Source organism: Tachypleus tridentatus, chromosome 8, assembly GCF_004210375.1.
Source record: "Tachypleus tridentatus isolate NWPU-2018 chromosome 8, ASM421037v1, whole genome shotgun sequence".
Taxonomy (NCBI): domain Eukaryota; kingdom Metazoa; phylum Arthropoda; class Merostomata; order Xiphosura; family Limulidae; genus Tachypleus; species Tachypleus tridentatus.
In genome coordinates, this window is record NC_134832.1 from 49,554,351 (window position 1) to 49,581,735 (window position 27,385).

At 31.1% G+C, this 27,385-nt stretch overlaps 1 protein-coding gene across 1 annotated transcript in view; it reads right to left on the minus strand.

Annotated features, from left to right (window-relative positions):
* Window positions 1-22,089, minus strand: part of LOC143223904 (signal peptide peptidase-like 2B) — a 67,018-nt gene extending 44,929 nt beyond the window's left edge. The window contains exons 1-9 of the mRNA XM_076452378.1: window positions 21,987-22,089; window positions 18,965-19,051; window positions 15,704-15,843; window positions 15,236-15,414; window positions 12,662-12,758; window positions 11,603-11,716; window positions 10,237-10,318; window positions 8,233-8,307; window positions 5,201-5,254 (exon numbers count right to left, since the gene is read on the minus strand). Coding sequence (XP_076308493.1) covers window positions 5,201-5,254; window positions 8,233-8,307; window positions 10,237-10,318; window positions 11,603-11,716; window positions 12,662-12,758; window positions 15,236-15,323 — 510 coding nt within the window. The 5' untranslated portion in view covers window positions 15,324-15,414; window positions 15,704-15,843; window positions 18,965-19,051; window positions 21,987-22,089. The remainder of the gene's footprint in view (window positions 1-5,200; window positions 5,255-8,232; window positions 8,308-10,236; window positions 10,319-11,602; window positions 11,717-12,661; window positions 12,759-15,235; window positions 15,415-15,703; window positions 15,844-18,964; window positions 19,052-21,986) is intronic.
* Between the last annotated feature and the right edge of the window lie 5,296 nt (window positions 22,090-27,385).

Genomic DNA, 27,385 nt, shown 5'->3' on the forward strand with positions numbered 1-27,385 from the left:
CATAAACAAAGCACTATAGAAGCAGACCATTAATAAACAAAACGCACTATGAAGAGGCAATCATAAACAAAGCACAATAAGAACCGTTGTCATAAAACAAAGCAAAGCCATAATCTGAAACCGCGTTAATAAAACAAAGCACAATGCAGAGGCACATTGTGCGCAAACAAAGCACTCATGAAGAGGCACATTGTCATAAACAAAGCACAATGCAGAGGCACGCTGTGTCATAAACAAAGCACAATGCAGAGAGACAGCAGCTGTCATAAACATAAGCACTAATCTGAGGACACGCCTGTCATAAAACAAAAGCACAATGATGAGGGCTCGGTCATAAACAAAGCACTAATGAAATGCAGACACGCCATGGTCATAAACAAAGCACAATGCAGGAGACACGTTGTCATAAACAACGCACAATGCAGAACCGTTAATGTAAACAAAGCACAATGCAGAGACACGCTGGTCATAAACAAAGCACAATGCAGAGACATCGCTGTCATAAACAAAGCACAATGCAGAGACTACGCTGTCATAAACAAAGCAAGCACAATGCACGAGGACACGTTGTCATAAACAAAGCACAATGGAGAGACATCGTTGTCATAAACAAAGCACAAATAATACAGTGACATGTTGTCATAAAACACAATACAGAGACATGTTGTCATAAACAAAGCACAATACAGAGACATGTTGTCATAAACAAAGCACAATACAAGAGACATGTTGTCATAAACAAAGCACAATACAGTAACATGTGGCTTCAGGGTTTATGATTCCAGCTCCAGTGTGGGCGAGGCATATTTACTTGGACCATGGAGTCTAACTACACTGATCTCATGTAGAGCAAATAAAAGAGATTGTATTATAACCAAAGAATTTTCTGAGATAGATATTGTATATAAAAAACCCATTAAAATAGCATAGCCTTCCAAAATTAAGGCTTAAGACACTGATTCTTCAACTTGCAAGATGTCCAAGTGTCTTGCCAATATTATAATTCTTTTTTCCTTAAACAGCTTGTACCATAAAGAACTCAATTATATTCGTACCCAATAACTTCAGATGTACCTACCTCTAATAACTATTAGGTTGAGGAATAATTGTTGAGCATTTTTAAATAATTTCATTCAAGCATTACATGCAAGACTATACAATACTTCAATGCATGAACACATTACACCCAAAACATTTATTATGATACTTTATTTCATGTAATACCTAGGTACACAGTATGCATTGTTTTAAATGAAATTGCAAGAAATTAAATGCAAAAAGCAGATGGTGTCAAAATGCTCGATTTTGTCCATTTGACATTCCATTTAATGAGCTGAAAATTAAAGCAAAAATTAAAGACATATGAAAATCAAACACACCATCTATTAGAGCAAAAAATTATCTTCCAAATAACATGAAATATTTTGCGAAAGCGTTTCATTTATGAATATATTTTTTTAACTTGAAAAAACACTCACAAATTATTCCTCAACCCAATACATTACCGGTTAGTTTGAAGTCATTTTACGGTCTACAAAATGTTCTGTTCAAAAGGCAAACATTTTATTGCTTCAAAATTGACCAATTACAACTATCTCCAACTTACCACCAATATATCTATAGATCTCTTCAAAGTTGTAGGTATTTATCTGAAATCTAATTTAATTCCAACGAAAGAACAAATTTTACAGTATGACTGATACAGCTTCTACAGGAACATCTTCTCTGTCACAAGTTATTTCAGAAATTTATTACAAACAGCTGTAAGAAATGACTCTACAAACATCTCTACAGAGAATGGTACTTTGGACTTGATAAGCATTTCCTTTTATGGTCACTTCATCTGAACTGTCTTATGATTCTGTTGCCAACTAAACAACTAAGACCAACTCGCATAATTAACTTCTGGAATTGATATCATTAACTGTCTACTGTTCCTGGTAATCAAAAATAATTCTCAAAACAGCCATCTATAGATGGAATATACATTTTTAAAATGCTTACTATATTTTAACGAACAAAAGTCACAATGCCAATTCAAGTGAAGAAACAGGCAATGAAAAACACCAATCTATCAACATCTGTTCAGAAGAAAACCTTGCACAAAACAAACAGTTCTTTCAAGAAGAGTTCAGAGAAAACAACTGTCCTCAGAAAAGAATCAAAGTAAAATCCATTCTCAAAATACATTTCTCAATTTCTATACATACAAAGATAAAATAACTACTTTACCACATGTACCAAATGATGTGGAGAAATTAAGTTTGGTTAGAAATCCTCTTATAAACCATTCTTACCTTTGTCGAGATAACCTGAAGTCAACTGAAACATGTGCTTGTTGACATTAAACCTGAATGCTCAAAACATTATATCAGAGAAACCAAGCAAACTGTTACCAAAATGGCTGGTTATTAAAGATATATCAGAAATTGTAAAACATTTACATTGATAATGACCAAATATGCCACGTAAACTACCACATTCTAAACTTTAAGCATATGCAAATTATCACAGAGATGAATTCTAACATAAGAGAAAATATAAAGAGGCCACTAACATTACGATACAAGTACTTGGCTTCTCATTGCTAAATATTAAGATTACAACCATCTCTCTTGCCTCTTTCAATCAAGATAGCAATGAAGTGTTAAAAAAAATTCAAATATAACTATAGCAGATGATAACAAAGTAAAAAGAAAGAAAGAGAGACAGAAATCTCAACTCTGAATTTCAGAGGATTCCCTTCTTACATGTTTTGTTTTCTGTTATATTTTAATTAATAGTAATCTATAAGGAAATTCAGAGTTGAGATCTCTGAATTTCAGAGGATTCCCCTTGTTTCTGTTATTTTTCAATTAATAGTAATCCATAAGGAAATTCTTTGCTTATAAGTAATTTCTTCAGACAAGTAGACCACATGACTTGATATCCATTAGAATAGTACAGATTATAGAGACTACAGTAACAAAGCTATACTTGGAGCTGAAAACTTACACCAAAATAAACCTTAAAACAGTGTGAAGAAAAATATCTGTGAATCATATCCCATACTTCAGTAGAACCAAGATGGATGATATTTTATATATTATCACATTAAATTAGAACTTCTGGACAGAAAAATCAAACACAAAATAGGTTTAAAGTTAAATTGTTACACTTAATTTTCCTAATTTAGTCTATTAGATTAGCAGATGTAATACACAGGTTACAAACAACCTACGTACTTGTCAGTAACAGAGTATTGTCAATATATTATTAGTATGGTATATTTCACATCAGTAGTTTTGCTGGCATCTTACGACAGTGATGCAACTTATTTAAAACATGTGTAGAGAACGTTCTCACCTGGTACAAGAATGTCACCAAATCCTAGCAGAGAATACTGTTGATAACACACTGATACTGGATCAAGACTGAAGTGAGGCACACGTGAAAAGTACCATGGGGAGCTGAAAACATTAGGTAAGAAGTGTGACCAAGCAGAGACAGTGTAAACACTTATAAATAAATAGTTGATGCTATCCTGAGAAACTGGAAAACATTGGGTAAGAATGTAGCCAAGCACAGATGGTGTAAACACTTATAAATAAATAGATGATGGTATCCATTAATGAGTGATAAATACACATATTAGGACATGGAAGTGAGGCTTTCTCTTTCACATTATCACAGTTTCTTCAACCATGATGAAAGACTTGTGGAGTAAACATGTAAAGATGAAATCTTATCTCAATAACAAACACTGCAGTAGAGAAAACCTCACTGATATATGATTTAATAGCTACAACATGAAAAACTGGAATCTGACTTGTTTTAACAACAACTTGGGAGGGAGAAAACCTTTTTCATATGTCAAAAGAAAAAAACAAATCTCAGTTTTATGTCTCAAGAGCAAACGTTAGTTAATGTGAGAAAGAAACCCTCTGTTTCATGTCTAAATAACACAAATGATAATGTGGGAAAGCGACTCTCTGTTTTATATCTTAAGAACAAATAATTATGCTGCAAGTAAACCACGCTCTCATGTCTTGTATCCTCTACGTGTCAGACCAAAAACCTTTTATTCCAGCTAAGAAATAAATCAGTCAGAGTATTAATTTAACATTTTACAAATTACTGATTTCTCCTGTACAGAGCTCCAGGTCTCACTTTTGAAGAACTGCAGTAAGACACACACATATATATATTTTACAACATTGAAACTAAAATCTGTCTCTTTTTTTTTTCTAAAATTATGAATCCACTAGCTAAGTGAGCACGGACCACTCTCTTCCACTGCTTTTAGCAACAGCACATTAATCACATCTAATCTAGAGGTCCTCATATTACATCACATGTAATATTAGCCAGCTCTTCTGTTTATCGATGGCCATCTCTCTCTCAGTAGATCCCTTGTTCATGGAATTAAAGCAGTAAAACAGAAATCCCTAAAGTTAAATCTTGGTCTATAAAGAATTCCTCTACCAAATTTAAACAATGTGGATCCAAAACAGAAAACTGTTATTAACAGACATAGATATTCTAAGTACCTTAGCACTAATATTATGCATTAAAACATTTTCCCCACGTTGCTTAACCTGTAGATAAAATGGCTCCCTCAACTTAAAAAAAAAAAAGTCAAAATAATCACCACTACTAAGTAAACTTAACACTTTCAGGCTAATAATGGTGTTTTTACATGTTTTTGTACTGAATGTGTGAACTGTCAACAATACTAATCTTGCCAGATCCTACCTTTCACTCAGGATTTATCTTGGCTGGTTTTGAATTTCATGCAAAGCTACACGACAGCTACCTGCACTAGCCGTCCCTAATTTAGCAGTGTAAGACTAGAGGGAAGGCAGCTAGTCATCACCACCCACCACCAACTCTTCTGCTATTCTTTTACCAATGAATACTGGGATTTGCTGTCACATTATAATGCCCCCACAGCTGAAAGGGCGAGCACGTTTGGTATGACAGAAATACGAACCTGCAGCTCTTGGATTAGGTGCCAAGTGCCTTATCCACCTGTCCATACAGGGTCCTCAATATTTATAGTTTTTAGCTTAATTTGTTAGTTATCTCTCTTAAATTCAACTACATGCATTCATAATCCAGCAGCTTCTACAAGTACTGGTGAAAATAAAACAAGATATTGTATTATACAAAATTTTTAGTTTCACATACACCAAAACGAGTGAACAAAACTTAAGTTTACCACTTCTTGGCTACTTCCTCCTGTAGCTACTTCCACCATAACACTTTCACCTTTCTATGGAAAAGAAGAAGAAAAAAAAAACCTTTAAAAAAACTACACATCAAAACTGAATTGCTTAAACATTGTGACAGAAAAATAAGCCAAATTTATCCTCAAATTCCATCACAACATTACTAGTATTTTTACAAATCTATACTGCCATTTAATATTACTACTACATGGTTACAGCTGGTTGATGACGATCTCACTCACATACAATGGTATTCACTCATAACCACGACATATTTCTCAAAGGCAAAGAATTCTGCTCTGTATACAGTTCAATAAAAGATGGATGACATAACCTGAGAAAGTTAAACAGTAAAAATAATAACCACTTCGTTATAATAATAAAGTGTTCGAAAAAATGTACAAAAGAGATGAAACTGGCAAAGCTACATTATGAAGGACAGTAAATAAAAAATATTCTAAGTGAAATTTTAGAAATGAAACAGCATTAAACTATGTTAATATTACAGATACAATCAAAACCATCTTTTTATTTTGTGTTTTAAAAATATACAAGTAACTAAAACACAAACAATCAAGTTCCATTCCTTGGAAGTTTATAATAATACAGTGGAACCCCTCTAAAGCAGCCACCTTTGGGGCTGAGATTAACTGGCCTAATTAGAGGGGTTCCACTGTAACAATAAATGTCCAAAACATTTTTGATGACAGCATTAGCATAATTAGTGTAACTTCAAAACTTAAGGCTGTTTACAAATTAATCATTTTTCATACTGTCATTTTTTATATTACCAACAGAGGTTTGAGTCCTGGAAAAAACCTTTTTCTTATGAAATTATGTGTTTCATATCACGGTTTCTTTCCAAATAACAAAGTCTGATCCCTAAACTGTATACATTTCAACAAATATTTGTAGAAGACTTTGAACTGTACGAAAAATTTAATTTTACTACAATTCAAGGTTTTTCAATAACAAAGATTAGAAATATTAACTGTGGTCATTTTTGGTTTGATACAACACAGTAGTTTATTTCAAAACTTTCTTATGTGCCAGTAAACTTTCCTGTCTGAATTATACAATACTTTGTCTGAACACTTTACCATGTATTTATACTTTCCTCTCTGAATTACAAAATACTTTGTCTAAACAGTTTACCGCATTATCTATACCTTAGGTGTCTGAATTACAAAATCCTTTGTTTGAAATGTTTTCCATGTACTTACAGACTTTCTTTATCAAATTAAAAAAATGAAAACATCTTTAGACTATATTCTCACCCTACATTACATAATAACATCTTCAGACTATATTCTCACCCTACATTACATAATAACATCTTCAGACTATATTCTCACCCTACATTACATAATAACATCTTTGGACTATATTCTCACTCTACATTACATAATAACATCTATAGACTATATTCTCACCCTACATTACATAATAACATCTTATAGACTATATTCTCACCCTACATTACATAATAACATCTATAGACTATATTCTCACCCTACATTACATAATAACATCTATGGACTATATTCTCACCCTACATTACATAATAACATCTATGGACTACATTCTCCCTACATTACATTACATAATAAACATCTTTGGACTATATTCTCACCCTACATTACATAATAACATCTTTGGACTATATTCTCACCCTACATTACATAATAACATCTTTAGACTATATTCTCACCCTACATTACATAATAACATTTTGGACTACATTCTCACCCTACATTACATAATAACATCTTTTGGACTACATTCTCACCCTACATTACATAATAACATCTATAGACTATATTCTCACCCTACATTACATAATAACATCTATAGACTATATTCTCACCCTACATTACATAATAACACAAACAAATATCCCTAACTATACTTCTACTAATTTGTTTTAGCACTTTCAATTCAGTATCAAATCTTGTTTGATTAGTTAAAAATCCAAAATTCCTTAAACATTCTAACAACTTGCTCTTGAATAAATGCTACATTTAATTAAAAACAAGAAAAAAAGATGGAACTATAAATCATACTAAATGTGTTAAGAATGATGTCAGTGATAAGTTGAAATGCTTGCTCAAAAGTTGTAATACAGATGACACAAAAATTATGTGACACTCACTGAACATATAACAATCAAATGTTGAAATTGACAAGAAAATATTATGAAAATCTGTGAAGAACAAAAACAAAGTTATGGTAACTTGTTACCATGTAGACAGTTTTTTTATCACAACATCAGATTAAACAAATGATAAGAGTTTCATACGAATAATTAAAATATCCAGTAAATTGTTAACATACAAAGTCAAACCCAAAATATAGTAGTAACGAGGGAATTTTTTTTACAACAGATTCAATGTGTATTTATATGTATCTATCTATGTATGTGATGGAAATAAGTATTCAAGGTTCGGACAGTTTGTTCTAACTACAGTACGTACAATGACGACTTCTTTATCACAGGACCCACTTTTAAATAAAAGTAACAACGTGACTTTCATGAGGGTTTGATTGTATCTTTATTGATGTAATTTGTAAATATATTACACAAATAATGGAGTTCTTAAAAAGGGTTATTCTTTAAAATAAACGTACCCACTTTTATTATACATAAAAACATTACAGTTTATATTAGGACAATTCAGACACTTTTCCCATGCAATACTTTGAAGAAAAATCCTGTTTTAGAAACAATTCCCTTTTCCTAAGTTTTTTTCAATGAGATATAAATACTATGATTGGCATATGGACAAGCAACTGCCCTACGGGCGGTGATTCCGCTACCAAAAACTGAATCTCTTTCTAATGGTGTCTAAAACATTTTACTCTGTTTCAATACAAGTATTACAAATTAAGTTACAACTTTTTAAAGTATGCATAAATTGCACTATGAAGGAAAACTTACAAAAGTAATAAGAACCATATTAAAGAAAACAACTAAAAATTTAAGACATTTACAGTTATATAATAATTAAAGTAACAGACTTACTGCAGTTAAAAATGGAGTGATGAAAACAAAGAAGATATCATAGAAAAAGAGAAGAACCAGAAGTATGGCACATATCTGTAAAAAAAACAAGTAGAACCACATTACACAACGTACTAGAAGAACCAGAATTATGGCACATATCTGTAAAAAACAAGTAGAACCACATTACACAAGCATTACTAGAAGAACCAGAAGTATGGCACATATCTGTAAAAAACAAAGTAGAACCACATTACACAACGTACTAGAAGAACCAGAGAATATGGCACATATCTGTAAAAAACAAGTAGAACCACATTACACAACGTACTAGAAGAACCAGAAGTATGGCACATATCTGTAAAAAAAACAAGTAGAACCACATTACACAAGCGTTACTAGAAGAACCAGTAGTATGGCACATATCTGTAAAAAAACAAGTAGAACCACATTACACAACATACTAGAAGAACCAGAAGTATGGCACATATCTGTAAAAACAAAATTAGAACCACATTACACAACATACTAGAAGAACCAGAAATATGGCGCGGTATCTGTAAAAAAACAAGTAGAACCACATTACACAACATACTAGAAAAAACACAAAATTAACACCACCCATGAAAGTCCTTGCTCTAAAGTGGTAAACAAACATTGTTAATTCTAATGTAAACAAACAAAATAATGGTAACGATTTTGCTGAAAACATTGTTCAAGGACAAAAGAAACTCTTTGTGTGAAACTAAACATTTATATGTCTGTTTATATGTTATCATATGTTTAATTAACTTCTTATCTCTAGGTGGTCATTTATCTTGTTTCATACTGAGTTGAAATTGCAGTTAAAAATCAAGGTTTGAGCTACTTGACTATTAAAAAAATATTACACAGATTAACTGATTGTGTCACTTACAGAGAAGAAGAATTCTATCTGTAACTACAAACCACAAAGTTCTCCATATGTAACTACAAACCACGAAGTTCTCCATCTGTAACTACAAACTATGAAGTTCTCCATATGTAACTACAAACTATGAAGTTCTCCACTTGTAACTACAAACCACAAAGTTCTCCATCTGTAACTACAAACCACAAAGTTCTCCATCTGTAACTACAAACTATGAAGTTCTCCATCTGTAACTATGGAGATATAACACACCTAAAAGCACAAAACTGATAAAAGATATATTTTTGGAAGAGTATGATATCAATTGATATTTGGTGATTCACCATATCTAAAAAATCTAATAAAGTAAAATAGATGATGCTGGCTGATCTGAGCATTATACTAAATCTGTTTAAAGGTGTAAGTTTCAGTAAATGAAAAACTGTTGGTTGGTTTGTTTTGAATTTCATACAAACCTACATAAAGGCTATCTCTGCTAGCCGTTCCTAATTTAGCAGTGTAAAACCACTGGGAAGGCAGCTAGTCATCACCACCCACCACCAATTCTTGGGCCACTCTTTTACCAACAAACAGTGGGATTAACCATCACATTATAATGCCTTCACAACTGAAAGGGCGAGCGTGTTAAGTGTAAGGGAGATCCAAATCCACGACTTTCGGATTAGGAGTCGAGTGCCTTAACCACCTGGCCATGCTGGGCCCATTGTTGGTTGTAAACAGTAACACAGTCAGTATAGAAACCATGTTAGTAGGACATACTTTGGAGCACACATTGTTTTCATTATGACAGTACACATGACAAATAATGTATTTATTTAAAACCATACATTTTAATAAATCTCTCCTTCCCCATTTCCTTCTTAAGTCTTTTCAATATGTTTCAAAATTTGAACTTCTAGTGACATTTCACCTAAACATCACATAAATAAAATGTTATCCTAAAATAATATACAAGTAATGATGTAATTGTCAAACGATTTAAAATTACTTAAATAATTATCTTCTCTTCTAATTAGCAATTAATTATCACTTTCATCTAACACGAACTCTAAAGTTCCAAACTTCTATCACCACTTTCCCAAGAAATAATGTAACTCAATATATTAATTACTGACCTTCAAACTGGGAAGTCTTATAGACTTTAGCATATTGATGCTAAATGCCACCCCCAAGATGTCTTGAAGAATCCAGGAATAACTAGTTAGAACACAAAACATTGTTTCACCAGTCTAAAATACACACAAGAAGTTTCTTATTATTATAAATTAGTAGAAACAGTTTATACTTGGATTTGGAAGTCAGATTGCTCTTGTCTTTAAATTCCACTTGTGTTTCTAGATATTAGATTATCCCATTGTTGCACTTAAATTTAATTTTAACAGCTGCCAAAAAAAAGTTATAGTATAAGGGGAAAACCAATATAGTTACAAGAACAGTACTCGACGAACCCAATGCACCACCGTAAATAAATGTTTAAGAAATAAAAGATGTATCAATTTCTTTATGAGACAAATGTTTTGGAAAACCATCCTTCAATCATCAGTGAAGTCTGAAGAAAGGTGTGTATATATTCTAGAGGTTTATAAAAATTCACCTTTTTCATTATTTCTTCAAAAATTACTTTGAGAAAAAGTGATGCAAAAATTTTGCTCTTATATCTTTGGAAATACATCTTTGAATTTCAGTTTTGAACAGTTCAGAGTGAAAAATACAGTTTTAGGTATCAGCAACCATCCTGAATGAAGTGTTTTATATGTATCTTACAATTTATAGTAATTGCTACTATAGGAGTTTTACAATCAACACATGGAAATATAGGGTTACTTTTCCCTTCTAATAATTACCCATGTAACAGCAAACAACAAAACCACCACCTGTTTACATTCATAAACATTTTAACACACAGAAATATACTTATCTTTCCTTTCTAATAATTACCCACGTAACAGCAAACAACAAAACCACCACCTGTTTACACTCATAAACATTTTAACACACAGAAATATACTTATCTTTCCTTTCTAATAATTACCCACGTAACAGCAAACAACAAAACCACCACCTGTTTACACTCATAAACATTTTAACACACAGAAATATACTTATCTTTCCTTTCTAATAATTATCCACATAACAGCAAACAACAAAACCACCACCTGTTTACACTCATAAACATTTTAACACACAGAAATATACTTATCTTTCCTTTCTAATAATTGCCGCGTGAACAGCGATCAACAAAACCACCACCTGTTTACACTCATAAACATTTTAACGCACAGGAATATGCTTATCTTTCCTTTCTAATAATTACCCACGTAACAGCAAACAACAAAACCATCACCTGATACACTCATAAACATTTTAACACACAGAAATATACTTATCTTTCCTTTCTAATAATTACCCACGTAACAGCAAACAACAAAACCACCATCTGTTTACACTCATAAACATTTTAACACACAGAAATATACTTACCTTTCCTTTCTAATAATTACCCATGTAACAGCAAGAGTAACAGCAAATAACAAAACCACCACTTGATACACTTGTAAACTTCCTTTACAACATAGGAAGTTACAATTGGGAAGTCTAAAAGAATAATAAAAATAATAATATAAAAAAACTTCACAACGAGAGACACCTAAAGCAATGAAAAACTATTAATATTTCGGTAAGAAGAGCAGATATAAAATAAAACCGCAACTCTGATATGTTATACAAGGAAGCTAATGTGTTCATCCATCACATTTTCTGCATCTCTCAGTTTTGTCACAATTCAGTACCATTCAAAAATTATTTGAAATCTGTAATGCACATGTATTTTCAAGGAAGGTAATCTAGTATTTATGTAAAAAGAAATTTAAAAAGTGTCTACTTTCTTTCTAATAAAACTTTATGTTCCTTACATTTATTGATCTAATATTATTTTTGTCGGAGACTTTAATTTTCAGTGCATTTAAATTCATTTTCACACCCCAATCAATTTTAAATTGAATATAATCTGATAATAGGCCCATTTGATAAAGTATTAACAAACATATTTTCAGCTCGTAAGATTATTATTCCTTCAACATCCTAAAAACATTGAGTAAAATTTGAAAATTACAAAAAAGATATTTTAAAAATGGCAGCAAGGTAAGAGGAAAGAATATGTAATGTACTGTAACACAAGAAGTGTCACCAGCTAACTAATTCATCACATGACACATTTTTGTGTCACAGTCCAGGTGAGTTAAAGCCAATTTGAGACGCTGTTTTGTGATACAGCCCAGGCGAGTTAAAGCCAATTTGAGATGCATTTTTGTGTTACAGTCCAGGCAAAATAAAGTCAACTTTACACCCTTTGTGTTACAGTCCAGATAAGTTAGTCGTTTTGAGACACTATGTGTTACAGTCTAGGCGAGTTAAAGCCAACTTTACACTCTTTGTGTAACAGTCCAGATGAGTCAAAGCCAGCTTTCTACAAGTTTACTTGCAAGTCAAAAAAGGTTTTGTCAGCTCTACTGCAGTACTTCCATATATAGATGTGCTCACCTGTATGTTCCAATAGAAAGTCTTTTCACAGAAGGTTCCACACAATTGTACACAGATATGATGGAAGCAAGGACAAACAAACTGATAATGAAGTACACTAGGATAAAAAGTTTTAAAAGATTATTGTAGATGTTCAACGATGAAGAAGCAACATGACAGTAAAGCTTTACTCACTTATTAATTTTCTATAGCATTAAATATTTGTCAAAGATCATGAACAATACTGAATGTTAACTTCAAGCCAGTCACTGAAAGAACCAGTGATCTTTTGTACTTTAACTTCTCACACATACACACGAACACTCTACTCTTAACAGTAAGTTAAGAAAGGGGTTTGAAAGGGGTTGTGTAACTGAGTGTCGGAATGTAGAGGGCTTAGATGTTTGAATATATAATTTTATATAATTTATTTTATTATTATTATTTATTATATTATTTTTAATATAAATATAAAGGTGTTCCTTTGTATTGGTTTATTTTGCACTTAAGTTGTTGTATAAGTAAGGCTTCTTTAACAATTTCACAAACACTTTATTCCTACCTACACAAAACCAACTCACACACATCACAAATATACAGCATCCCCAAACCTCATAAACCAAATTGTCCATATGTGGACCAATGATGTCCACATATGAATTGTTTAATTACAATCTTGGTAGACATTCTCCAAATATGTAACATCAGCCAGCTCATTTATCAAAGACTTTAAATTTCAAGTCTAATCTTAATCAACTTAATCATAAAGCTTCAATGGCCAGTTTCAATGTTATATCCCTCTTTACAGAAGTTCCAACTGCTGAAGCCTGCAAGATAGCCTTAGAACTCTACATCCAAGACCCTAACCCATCTATAGACATTCCCAGCAACCCTCATAGAATTCACCACGATGAAGACAAGTGTCATGTTCAACAACCACAACTATATACAAACAAATGGCCTAAGCATGGGCAACCCAGTATCACCAGTTCTAGCCAATATTTTTATGACACAAGTTGAAACACAAGCAATTAACACAGCATTACATCCACCACTATACTGGTACAGATATGTAGATGACACGATTGCGAGATTCACATCTACAGAACACATACTTAATGTTTTCAATCACATTAACGCTATACATCCTAACATCAACTTCACATGTGAATAAGAAGGAAGCAATCAAATATCATTTCTTAACTCAAAATTACAAGAGCCGATACACAATTTAAAACAGAAATCCACCGAAAAATCACCCATACTGGACTATACATTCCTTGGGACTCAGTACATAAAACAAATCAAAAACTCAACATACTAAGAAACCAAATAAACACAGCCATAAAACTATGCTCACCAGATAAAATTAACGATGAATTAGACAAAATAAAACAATACTTCATCAACATCAATAAGTTTCCTCTACAAACCGTAGAATACATTATACGCACACACCTAGACATAAAGCAAAATCAACCAACAAAAGTAAATATATCTCCCGAAACCATATACTGCTGCATACCATATATGCATACCATACCAAAAATATGACATTCCAGTTAATACCAAATTTATTAAAAACCCAAGCACAAAACTGAGGTCTATACCATGTAAAAACTACACTGACAAACATCACACAAACATTATTTATAAAATACAATGTGATAACTGCCACGACTTCTATATTGGAGAAACAAGTAGAAAAATGGAAACCAGATTCAATGAACATAAAAAGTCACCTTCACACGTTTTTGAACACTGCAAGTCAAATTAACACAACGTAACCATAAAAAACACTCAAATACTAAATAAAGAAACAAACATAAACAAACACAAAATTAAAGAAGCCTTACTTATACAACAACTTAAACCCAAAATAAACCAATACAAAGGAACACCTTTATATCTATATTAAAAAATAATATAATAAATAATAATAATAAAATAAATAATATAAAATTATATATTCAAACATCTAAGCCCGCCCTCTACATTCCGACACTCAGTTACACAACCCCTTTCAAACATGCGGTCAGCTTCCGGTCAGTCACCTCTCTCTTTCTTTGTGAACCTGACGATGACCGAAGAAGGTCGAAACGTTGTTCGCTCTTCTATGTAAAATATTTTCTCAACCCTAACGAGCCGTTTTTACATATACATAAGTGTTATGTATATTTATATATTTATACACAGGCATGTATTAAAAACTTCACAAGTCTTAACATCTCCCAGTGATTATACAAGTAGTTCCACATGACTTATTACCTTACAAATACAAACTTTTAGATTGATTTAGAAAGTTACTCACTAGACAATAACCAAAAACTCTGATAATTACAAATGTCAGTAATTATAAAACAAGTGAAATAACTGGCCTCAAAACAATTTCAAGTGATTAAGGGTGGAACGTCTGGATACTGATAACAAAATATATAAACTATCATACAAAACTAAGAAAATACAAGCTGAATGTAATGAACATTTTTTTGGCAAATGACAAGAAAATTGTTACAATCTGGAAAATAAATGAAGTAATTAATTTGTGAAAGTAATCTGTGTAAGATTTAGTCACTTTGAAGAAAAATAAATTACCTAGGTAATCATAGAAAAAATATAACAACAGTAGCATTGCACCCATACACAGGACAAACACAGCAACGAGAACTGGTGAAACGTTCATGGAACTCTCCTCGGACTCGGTTGCTCTTTCAGGCTTCCCATGATGCTCTCTTTCTGGACCAGGTAATTTGGTTACCTCCTTCAAGTGACTGCTTAGCAATGCAGGTAATTAAACAGTAAAACACGTTATTGTTAGAAATACAGAACTAAATACTGGGAGTGACATTTAGATACGTATTTTTGATACTTAAGTAAATGTCTTAATGAAAGGGTATAACAAAACATTAAGTATTTTCAACATAATACTGGTTTGAAAAATTTTAAATATACAAGTTCTTACATATATCTTAGCAACTTAAAAAAACCTTTGGTCTATACTGGTCAAAACTTGACAAATTAGAAAACAAAAACATAAATGGTTCTGAACTGATGTGAACTTACAGTGACTGCCGAACAAGTCCTGACCAAAATGATCCTACTGCAACAGTAAAGACTGCCACAGCCCAGATGAGAAAAAGGCTAAAATCAATGTTAAAGGAATCGGGAGCATAAAGTAGAACCTTGATATCATCACTGAAGTTCTGGAGATAAACAAAACAAGTTCTCGTTAGTACCTCACAGTATTCTGAAACACTGAAGATAAACAAAACAAGTTCTCGTTAGCACCTCACAGTATTCTAAAACACTGAAGATAAACAAAACAAGTTCTCGTTAGTACCTCACAGTATTCTAAAACACTGAAGTTTTGAAGATAAACAAAACAAGTTCTCGTTAGTACCTCACAGTATTCTGAAACACTGAAGATAAACAAAACAAGTTCTCGTTAGTACCTCACAGTATTCTGAAACACTGAAGATAAACAAAACAAGTTCTAGTTAGTACCTCACAGTATTCTGAAACACTGAAGATAAACAAAACAAGTTCTCGTTAGTACCTCACAGTATTCTGAAACACTGAAGATAAACAAAACAAGTTCTCGTTAGTACCTCACAGTATTCTAAAACACTGAAGTTTTGAAGATAAACAAAACAAGTTCTCGTTAGTACCTCACAGTATTCTGAAACACTGAAGATAAATAAAACAAGTTCTCGTTAGTACCTCACAGTATTCTGAAACACTGAAGATAAACAAAACAAGTTCTCGTTAGTACCTCACAGTATTCTGAAACACTGAAGATAAACAAAACAAGTTCTCGTTAGTACCTCACAGTATTCTGAAACACTGAAGATAAACAAAATAAGTTCTCGTTAGCACCTCACAGTATTCTAAAACACTGAAGATAAACAAAACAAGTTCTCGTTAGTACCTCACAGTATTCTGAAACACTGAAGATAAACAAAACAAGTTCTCGTTAGTACCTCACAGTATTCTGAAACACTGAAGATAAACAAAACAAGTTCTCGTTAGTACCTCACAGTATTCTGAAACACTGAAGTTCTGAAGATAAACAAAACAAGTTCTCGTTAGCACCTCACAATATTCTGAAACACTTAATATCAAACATTACACGTTGAAGACTCTTCTGATGTCTAAAAACATTGTTTAAAATATATAATAAAAATTCCAAACTTAAAAATAAAGTTAATGAATGAACTTTAATGTATGTTCTGTGACTCTGGTAGCTCAACTTTGTTACAATGTTTTTCCACACACAAATTATTTTAAAACAATGATATTTATTATTCATTAATAAAATTTTCTTTCTTCTTTTTAGCACTGTCAATCAAGAAATATTTACTTTTATTTTTCAGATTTTTTTTTTATTTCTGAAACATAAAACCTTTCGGTTTCATATCATTCAGTTATTATATTTATTTCTACAAATGTAAAAGTAGCAACGACTAAAGAAAAAATGTTCCTCATATTTTTATCTCTCCTTCTTGGCTAGCTAATTTGACTTAAATATCACATCTATACTTTCTATTACTTCACAGCTTCAGCTGACCCAGTTTATATTTACACAAAGTTTTTAGCCCTCTAAACTAAATTTCAGGTCAACTAAAAAACAAAAGGAAAAGTAAGTGAACAATGACAACTGTTTGATAACATTAAGTTACAAGTTATCAAACTACTGCAGATTATCAGGTTATTTCAACTGTTTTTATCTATTTTGTTTCAAAGTTTATCTCTTTAATCTCATAATTTCCTGGTTATTCTGGCAGAATAATTTACACATTTTCTAATAATTGTCATCATACTTTTAAAAAATTATATTTTCTTAATTTTGTATGTAACAATATGATTTGGATTAATTTTCAGACAAAGACACACAAATGTTATTGGATGCTGTTACCATCTAATGGGTAAATTGGGATTTTCAGACAGATGCTGGGAGTGTCCGCTCTGGTTTAAGTAGTTAATTAACGTGTTATAACATTCTTTGTCATGGTTATCAGTTTAAACGAAATTATAATATTTTTTTCTTTTATAACTAAATGCCAGTTACTAATTAGTTTTCATCACACATTTCATATAACAATCTGCTTCTGTCTGATGGATTCCAGCCAATGTTCAGATATTCCAGTGAGCTTCTACCAAATTAAAGCTGTTTAAAGACTTACTTGTATCAATTTCAAGTAAGCATCATGTTTCTCCAATATACTCCTTGCTTCATCTACATGTGTGCTTTACAACTTCAAGTTGTTGTTTAGTGTTAAATACAGTATTAGTTGAGTCGACTGTAGTTATCAACAACTTAAATGCTCTATTGCTTTCACATACAATGTAGATGTTCATTGTTCTTTAAAGTATACTGTACTTTTTATTATTATGATCTTTGCCACACTGGATCTAGCAAGTTTGTCTTGTTGCTATTGAGAAAGCTACACAATGAGTTATCTGTATTTTTACAACTGTAGGTAATTAAACCCGAGTTTCATCGTCATAAGAGTTCAGCGTCACTGTTTCTTTTTTATTGTTATTTTCGGTGCTACTCAGTTAAACAAATACACCTTCAAATATGGAAGACTTTCAAAAAGGTTGAATGGTCGTTTACTGAAAATATAAAATATTATTATTCATTTATCAAAGTTACATTGGTAGCTTTAAACTTTTTAGATCATTATTGTCGTGTAATGGTTTAGTTGAAATCTAGTCTCTACTCTATTTCTTTGTAAAAATACCCTTGGTCTCACAGGGTTTATAATTTTGGGTAAAAAAAAATGTTGCAATTTCATTAAATAACTTTAAATAACTCACATCTCTGTACTTGTTATCATTTGATAACTGTTGTATCTGTATACCAATCATTATAAAATATTTTATATATAGGTTAACTTTTTCATGCTGAACTCACCCATTGTTCACGGTAAAAGGATAAAACACATTCATGACTACAGAATAAGTTAAAATGATAAAAACCCTACAACCCAGTGTTTCGAAATTTGATTTTTTTCTTTTTCTTCTAGGCCAGGGGTTACCAACCTTTTGGCACTCGCGACATGAAAATGTAATTGATGAAATAAAATTAATGTTATTCCAAGCTACTTCTAACAAGGCTACGCGTCTCCCCTGCCAACACCCCCCTGTGGGGTCGCAACCCAGCGGTTGGGAACCTCTGTTCTAGGCCAAACTAAAAGAAAGGTCTACCTTTCAAAAACTCTTAGGTTATATGGTTTTAATCACTGTATATTATGACTTATTGAACTGCATCTTTTTTGGACATCATGACAATAAATTAAGTTAGTAGCTATGTACACTTACCTTCAGTCGTCGGGCAGAACCATGAGAGATTAAGGCCACTGTAATGTTGATCTCATGTGCTAAAGAGCTATTCACTTTTACATCATTCTGAAACAAAACTTCATAATTTAGTGTTTCCATTTCTTCCTCTGATCATAGATAAATTTTATATGACATCATTTTTAATACCAGTTTTTTTCCTTCAATAGGTTTTCCAAGTTTTCAAAAATTATAATAACTAGAAACACACACACATCAGACCTTTCAACTTACAGGCTTCTCAAGGGTATCAAATGTTTCCTTGTTTGCTCATTTTCCTAATACACACATACACACACTATCTTTTGCATTTTCTTCAGGGTTAATTTACATAACTATTTGTTAAATTATAAAACTGCTTGTAATGTTCCCTGGTTTTATACATTAACGAATATTCTAATGTTAAACAGTTATGTACAGTAACCCTGAAGAAGCCACAAAGGTGAAATGTTGGTTCAAATAAAAATGTATTATTTTATATTTATCTGGAGCGTAAAGGTCACTTTTTCTTCACATTAAAATGTGTAAATTCCTCCAATATGCACCACAAATTTTGAAATACATCAAAAAACATAGTATCATCCTTACACACAAGTTACCTAGCTTGAAAAAACTGAATTCATCATACTGTTATTTTACCATGCGAAGATTGTCTTCCTGTTTGTCTTCAGGAAAACATACGATAAGTTTACTATGGTAACAGTTTTGGATGTTGATTTCATGAGTATAATGTTCTGACACTTAAGGTAATGTATGACTTTAACAAGTGTGGACAAATATACAAATTATCAAAATGTTCAATTTACACCCCAATAGTAAGTAATTATCAAAATGTTCAATTTACACCCCAATAGTAATTTTCAAAATGTTCAATTTATACCCCAACAGTAAGTAATTATCAAAATGTTCAATTTATACCCCAACAGTAAGTAATTATCAAAATGTTCAATTTACACCCCAATAGTAAGTAATTATCAAAATGTTCAATTTACACCCCAATAGTAAGTAATTATCAAAATGTTCAATTTACACCCCAATAGTAAGTAATTATCAAGATGTTCAATTTACACCACAATGGTAAGTAATTATCAAAATGTTCAATTTATGCCCCAATAGTAAGTAATTATCAAAATGTTCAATTTATACCCCAAGAGTAAGTTCTTAGTAAAATGTTCAATTTATGCCCCAATAGTAAGTTATTAGTAAAATGTTCAACTTATACCCCAACAGTAAGTAATTATCAAAATGTTCAATTTACACCCCAATAGTAAGTAATTATCAAAATGTTCAATTTACACCCCAATAGTAAGTAATTATCAAAATGTTCAATTTATACCCCAAGAGTAAGTTATTAGTAAAATGTTCAATTTATGCCCCAATAGTAAGTAATTATCAAAATGTTCAATTTATGCCCCAATAGTAAGTAATTATCAAAATGTTCAATTTATGCCCCAATAGTAATTTTCAAAATGTTCAATTTATACCCCAATAGTAAGTTATTAGTAAAATGTTCAATTTATACCCCAACAGTAAGTTATTAGTAAAATGTTCAATTTATACCCCAACAGTAAGTAATTATCAAAATGTTCAATTTACACCCCAACAGTAAGTAATTATCAAAATGTTCAATTTACAAAATGGTAAGTAATTATCAAAATGTTCAATTTATGCCCCAATAGTAATTTTCAAAATGTTCAATTTATGCCCCAATGGTAAGTTATTATAAAATGTTCAATTTATGCCCCAATAGTAAGTAATTATCAAAATGTTCAATTTTCACCACAACAGTATGTAATTATCAAAATGTTCAATTTACACCACAACAGTAAGTAATTATCAAAATGTTCAATTTATGCCCCAATAGTAAGTAATTATCAAAATGTTCAATTTATGCCCCAATAGTAAGTAATTCTCAAAATGTTCAATTTATGCCCCAATAGTAAGTAATTATCAAAATGTTCAATTTACACCACAATGGTAAGTAATTATCAAAATGTTCAATTTATGCCCCAATAGTAAGTAATTATCAAAATGTTCAATTTACACCACAATGGTAAGTAATTATCAAAATGTTCAATTTATGCCCCAATAGTAAGTAATTATCAAAATGTTCAATTTAAAAAATGGTAAGTAATTATCAAAATGTTCAATTTACAAAATGGTAAGTAATTATCAAAATGTTCAATTTATGCCCCAATAGTAATTATCAAAATGTTCAATTTACAAAATGGTAAGTAATTATCAAAATGTTCAATTTATACCCCAATAGTAAGTTATTAGTAAAATTTTCAATTTATGCCCCAATAGTAAGTAATTATCAAAATGTTCAATTTATCCCCCAATAGTAAGTAATTATCAAAATGTTCAATTTACACCACAATGGTAAGTAATTATCAAAATGTTCAATTTATGCCCCAATAGTAATTTTCAAAATGTTCAATTTATACCCCAATAGTAAGTTATTAGTAAAATGTTCAATTTATGCCCCAATAGTAAGTAATTATCAAAATGTTCAATTTACACCACAACAGTAAGTAATTATCAAAATGTTCAATTTATCCCCCAATAGTAAGTAATTATCAAAATGTTCAATTTACACCACAAATGTTCAAATTGGTAAGTAATTATCAAAATGTTCAATTTATGCCCCAATAGTAAGTAATTATCAAAATGTTCAATTTACACCACAATGGTAAGTAATTATCAAAATGTTCAATTTATGCCCCAATAGTAAGTAATTTTCAAAATGTTCAATTTATACCCCAATAGTAAGTTATTAGTAAAATGTTCAATTTATGCCCCAATAGTAAGTAATTATCAAAATGTTCAATTTACACCCCAATAGTAAGTAATTATCAAAATGTTCATTTTACACCTCAATAGTAAGTAATTATCAAAATGTTCAATTTATGCCCAATACTAAGTAATTATCAACTGCAAGTGCAAACCAAGAATAATATTACAAAATGCTTTAGACTTTTGTGCAACATGACAAAGAACATACCACAAAGTCCACAGAGGTGGTTACCAGTAGTCCAGCTCCATTAAGCTGATGAACCACCTCAGCCCGAGATACTACACTACAGTTGCTGTTTTCAACCAGCACTACTTTTCCTCAAAACTTGGGTGAGGCTCAGGTGGTGGTGTATCACAAAATTCTGAGTCAGACTGATCAAGAAGTGACCTAAAGTCCTGAAAATGTAAATAATGGATCCCCATCTCCATTAAAAGTTTCTGAGAAACTTTCTATTATTCTTTAAAAAAAAAAAACACTATTTAAACAATATTTACAATCTTACAAACATATCTTTAACTTTTGTTGCTGTTCAAACTTTAACAAAATATTTTCTGCTAAGTATACTTTCATAGATCCACACATCAATCTTATATGAAATATAATTCTTTCCTTTACAATTAAACAACTTGTTTCCTACAAATAACGTACAAAAATACACTTTCTCTCAACAGCTGTTTTGATGTATTAAAAATTGCTATACAAACTTATTTCACTATGTTTCTGGAAATGTATCCACAAATTGATTAATATTCATTTCTTTTTTCTTGAAGCAGGCAAAGTATAGTGTATCAAAAATGTAAACAACGTAGAGAATTACACTGACCAATACACATTTATTACAAATTATATGAACTGTCTTTTCAAAGTAAAACCAACATCAAATTATTTTCAGGATAATTATCAACTTTACAAACTAAATACCTTGTTATATTTAATTCCCAGGTTGATTCTACTCAAATTAAAACCTTTCCGAAAATAAATTAAAATGACATCACACTCAGGAAGAGATTTGTTTAGTAAATGCTCTGTTTTCAATACTCAAAAAATCAATTATTTTCAGCCCTTCTGGTATATAATATTACTCATAGGAAACCAGATAAGTACTGAACAAATTAACATAAGTTATCAATACTACTCTGAAACACACATATTTCAGATATGGAAGACTTTGGAAGGACTGATGGCCATTTAGTGAAAGTATAAAATACTATTATTCATCTACACAAGTTACACTAACCTTCTTCCTTTTGACAGATGGTAAAGAAGAAAAGTCTTCAAAGTAAATAATACAGAAATCTTCACTTCCTGAAGATAACTCAGCAGTAAGAACACCATACCTGTAACTTGCACCAGATACTTCCTGAGAAAGTAAAACAACAATTTGAGTTAAACATCTGCATAACATATTTAATTTTAACCTTATTCATTTTATCATACCACATTAGTCCCAGCCATTAAATATGTCAAATATTTATACCCAGTTGAAAAAAAACAAACTTGCCATACAAATAATAACAAAACTAAGCTTGTGACAAACTTATCAGTCCTCAGAATGTATCTAAACTACTACAAGAGAAAAAGAACCTTTAATATTAAGTACTATAAAGCTAGTGCCATTCATGTCACAATATTAAATGCTATTGCTCAGAAAACAAAACTGTAAACAAAATTAAAATGTGGCATTTTACTATATTATTTAAAAACTACTAATCCTTCTGCAACTGCTATTCACTTGCTCTTGGAAAGTTTTGTTTGTAGCTAAGTACAAAGTTAGGCAATGGTCTATATGTGCTTTGCCCAACACAGCTACTAAAACCTGGATTTAAACAGTAAAATTCACAAATGTCATTCTAAAAGTTGGTTACTGTGGACTGTTATTTAATGCAATTTTCTACTACTCTCAGAAGCTATCCATCAAGTGCGTGTCATTTCATACTGTCTTTCCTATTGCTATTTTACCCTCAGTCTTTCCAGTAAAATTATTATTTGTACATTGAGTTCCTAACATTGGTGCAGACAGCCATCATGTAGCTTTGGGTGAAATTCAAAAAGATACCAAACAATCCTTGCAATGTGTCTCAAGCATTTTAACCATCTCCTACCAACAGTGTTCATCAACTTTATTTTCTTACCCACCAAAAATTTTGCATCCATTTCTAAAATTACCATTAATTACTTATCTAGAATGAGCATTTCACCCTTCGGTAGCCTTTAACTTACTAGTTTCCTTTCTGCACCTTTAACTTACTAGTTTCCTTTCTGCATTAAATTATTGTACCATTAACATGAATAGTTCATTCAAACAGTCACCAGTCTCTCAGGATTTGAGTGATCTTGACCCAAAAGTTTTCAATTTATAATCACCCATACCAAAACGTCTCATAATTTTACTGTGCTTAAGTAAAAACAAAATTTTCTAGACACATAACAGTTGCTATGATAGAATAAAAACTTTGATGTTAACCAAACCCAAAATAAAAATTCTGATAACCAGCAAATCACATAGACAACAAATAAAGTCATGTTTCTACAAAAAGAATCTTTCCTACAACACTTTACACTATAAAAATAGACGGTGAAGGTGTATATTGTGGGAGATTAATTTCAAGTATTAAACTTCAGGATATTTTATTTCAATCTAAGCGTTGACAACACAATACGAAATCTCAGTTTAAATATCTGATAAAACCAATAATATTACTGCAAAATATAAATACAAGAGGAAGAAGTTTAAGCTACACAAATTTATCTCAAATCATTTTAAATGCAACAGTTTTAAAACCTAAATAAAATACTAGTTACTCATAGAAAACTATTTGACTTGTGTATTTCACATCTCCTATACTGTATTCACCAAATTACATGAACAAAACAATTAGAGTCCTGTACTTCTCATCACTGTCTTTACCTATTAAATTAAACAAAACAATTAGAGTCCTGTACTTCTCATCACTGTCTTTACCTATTAAATTAAACAAAACAATTAGAGCCCTGTACTTCTCATCACTGTCTTTACCTATTAAATTAAACAAAACAATTAGAGTCCTGTACTTCTCATCACTGTCTTTACCTATTAAATTAAACAAAACAATTAGAGTCCTGTACTTCTCATCACTGTCTTTACCTATTAAATTAAACAAAACAATTAGAGTCCTGTCACTTCTCATCACTGTCTTTACCTATTAAATTAAACAAAACAATTAGAGTCCTGTACTTCTCATCACTGTCTTTACCTATTAAATTAAACAAAACAATTAGAGTCCTGTACTTCTCATCACTGTCTTTACCTATTAAATTAAACAAAACAATTAGAGTCCTGTACTTCTCATCACTGTCTTTACCTATTAAATTAAACAAAACAATTAGAGTCCTGTACTTCTCATCACTGTCTTTACCTATTAAATTAAACAAAACAATTAGAGTCCTGTACTTCTCATCACTGTCTTTACCTATTAAATTAAACAAAACAATTAGAGTCCTGTACTTCTCATCACTGTCTTTACCTATTAAATTAAACAAAACAATTAGAGTCCTGTACTTCTCATCACTGTCTTTACCTATTAAATTAAACAAAACAATTAGAGTCCTGTACTTCTCATCACTGTCTTTACCTATTAAATTAAACAAAACAATTAGAGTCCTGTACTTCTCATCACTGTCTTTACCTATTAAATTAAACAAAACAATTAGAGTCCTGTACTTCTCATCACTGTCTTTACCTATTAAATTAAACAAAACAATTAGAGTCCTGTACTTCTCATCACTGTCTTTACCTATTAAATTAAACAAAACAATTAGAGTCCTGTACTTCTCATCACTGTCTTTACCTATTAAATTAAACAAAACAATTAGAGTCCTGTACTTCTCATCACTGTCTTTACCTATTAAATTAAACAAAACAATTAGAGTCCTGTACTTCTCATCACTGTCTTTACCTATTAAATTAAACAAAACAATTAGAGTCCTGTACTTCTCATCACTGTCTTTACCTATTAAATTAAACAAAACAATTAGAGTCCTGTACTTCTCATCACTGTCTTTACCTATTAAATTAAACAAAACAATTAGAGTCCTGTACTTCTCATCACTGTCTTTACCTATTAAATTAAACAAAACAATTAGAGTCCTGTACTTCTCATCACTGTCTTTACCTATTAAATTAAACAAAACAATTAGAGTCCTGTACTTCTCATCACTGTCTTTACCTATTAAATTAAACAAAACAATTAGAGTCCTGTACTTCTCATCACTGTCTTTACCTATTAAATTAAACAAAACAATTAGAGTCCTGTACTTCCCATCACTGTCTTTACCTATTAAATTAAACAAAACAATTAGAGCCCTGTACTTCTCATCACTGTCTTTACCTATTAAATTAAACAAAACAATTAGACTTCTCATCACTGTCTTTACCTATTAAATTACAAAACATTAGACTACTTCTCATCACCTATTAAATTAAACAAAACAATTAGAGTCCTGTACTTCTCATCACTGTCTTTACCTATTAAATTAAACAAAACAATTAGAGTCCTGTACTTCTCATCACTGTCTTTACCTATTAAATTAAACAAAACAATTAGAGTCCTGTACTTCTCATCACTGTCTTTACCTATTAAATTAAACAAAACAATTAGAGTCCTGTACTTCTCATCACTGTCTTTACCTATTAAATTAAACAAAACAATTAGAGTCCTGTACTTCTCATCACTGTCTTTACCTATTAAATTAAACAAAACAATTAGAGCCCTGTACTTCTCATCACTGTCTTTACCTATTAAATTAAACAAAACAATTAGAGTCCTGTACTTCTCATCACTGTCTTTTACCTATTAAATTAAACAAAACAATTAGAGCCCTGTACTTCTCATCACTGTCTTTACCTATTAAATTAAACAAAACAATTAGAGTCCTGTACTTCTCATCACTGTCTTTACCTATTAAATTAAACAAAACAATTAGAGTCCTGTACTTCTCATCACTGTCTTTACCTATTAAATTAAACAAAACAATTAGAGTCCTGTACTTCTCATCACTGTCTTTACCTATTAAATTAAACAAAACAATTAGAGTCCTGTACTTCTCATCACTGTCTTTACCTATTAAATTAAACAAAACAATTAGAGTCCTGTACTTCTCATCACTGTCTTTACCTATTAAATTAAACAAAACAATTAGAGTCCTGTACTTCTCATCACTGTCTTTACCTATTAAATTAAACAAAACAATTAGAGTCCTGTACTTCTCATCACTGTCTTTACCTATTAAATTAAACAAAACAATTAGAGTCCTGTACTTCTCATCACTGTCTTTACCTATTAAATTAAACAAAACAATTAGAGTCCTGTACTTCTCATCACTGTCTTTACCTATTAAATTAAACAAAACAATTAGAGTCCTGTACTTCTCATCACTGTCTTTACCTATTAAATTAAACAAAACAATTAGAGTCCTGTACTTCTCATCACTGTCTTTACCTATTAAATTAAACAAAACAATTAGAGTCCTGTACTTCTCATCACTGTCTTTACCTATTAAATTAAACAAAACAATTAGAGTCCTGTACTTCTCATCACTGTCTTTACCTATTAAATTAAACAAAACAA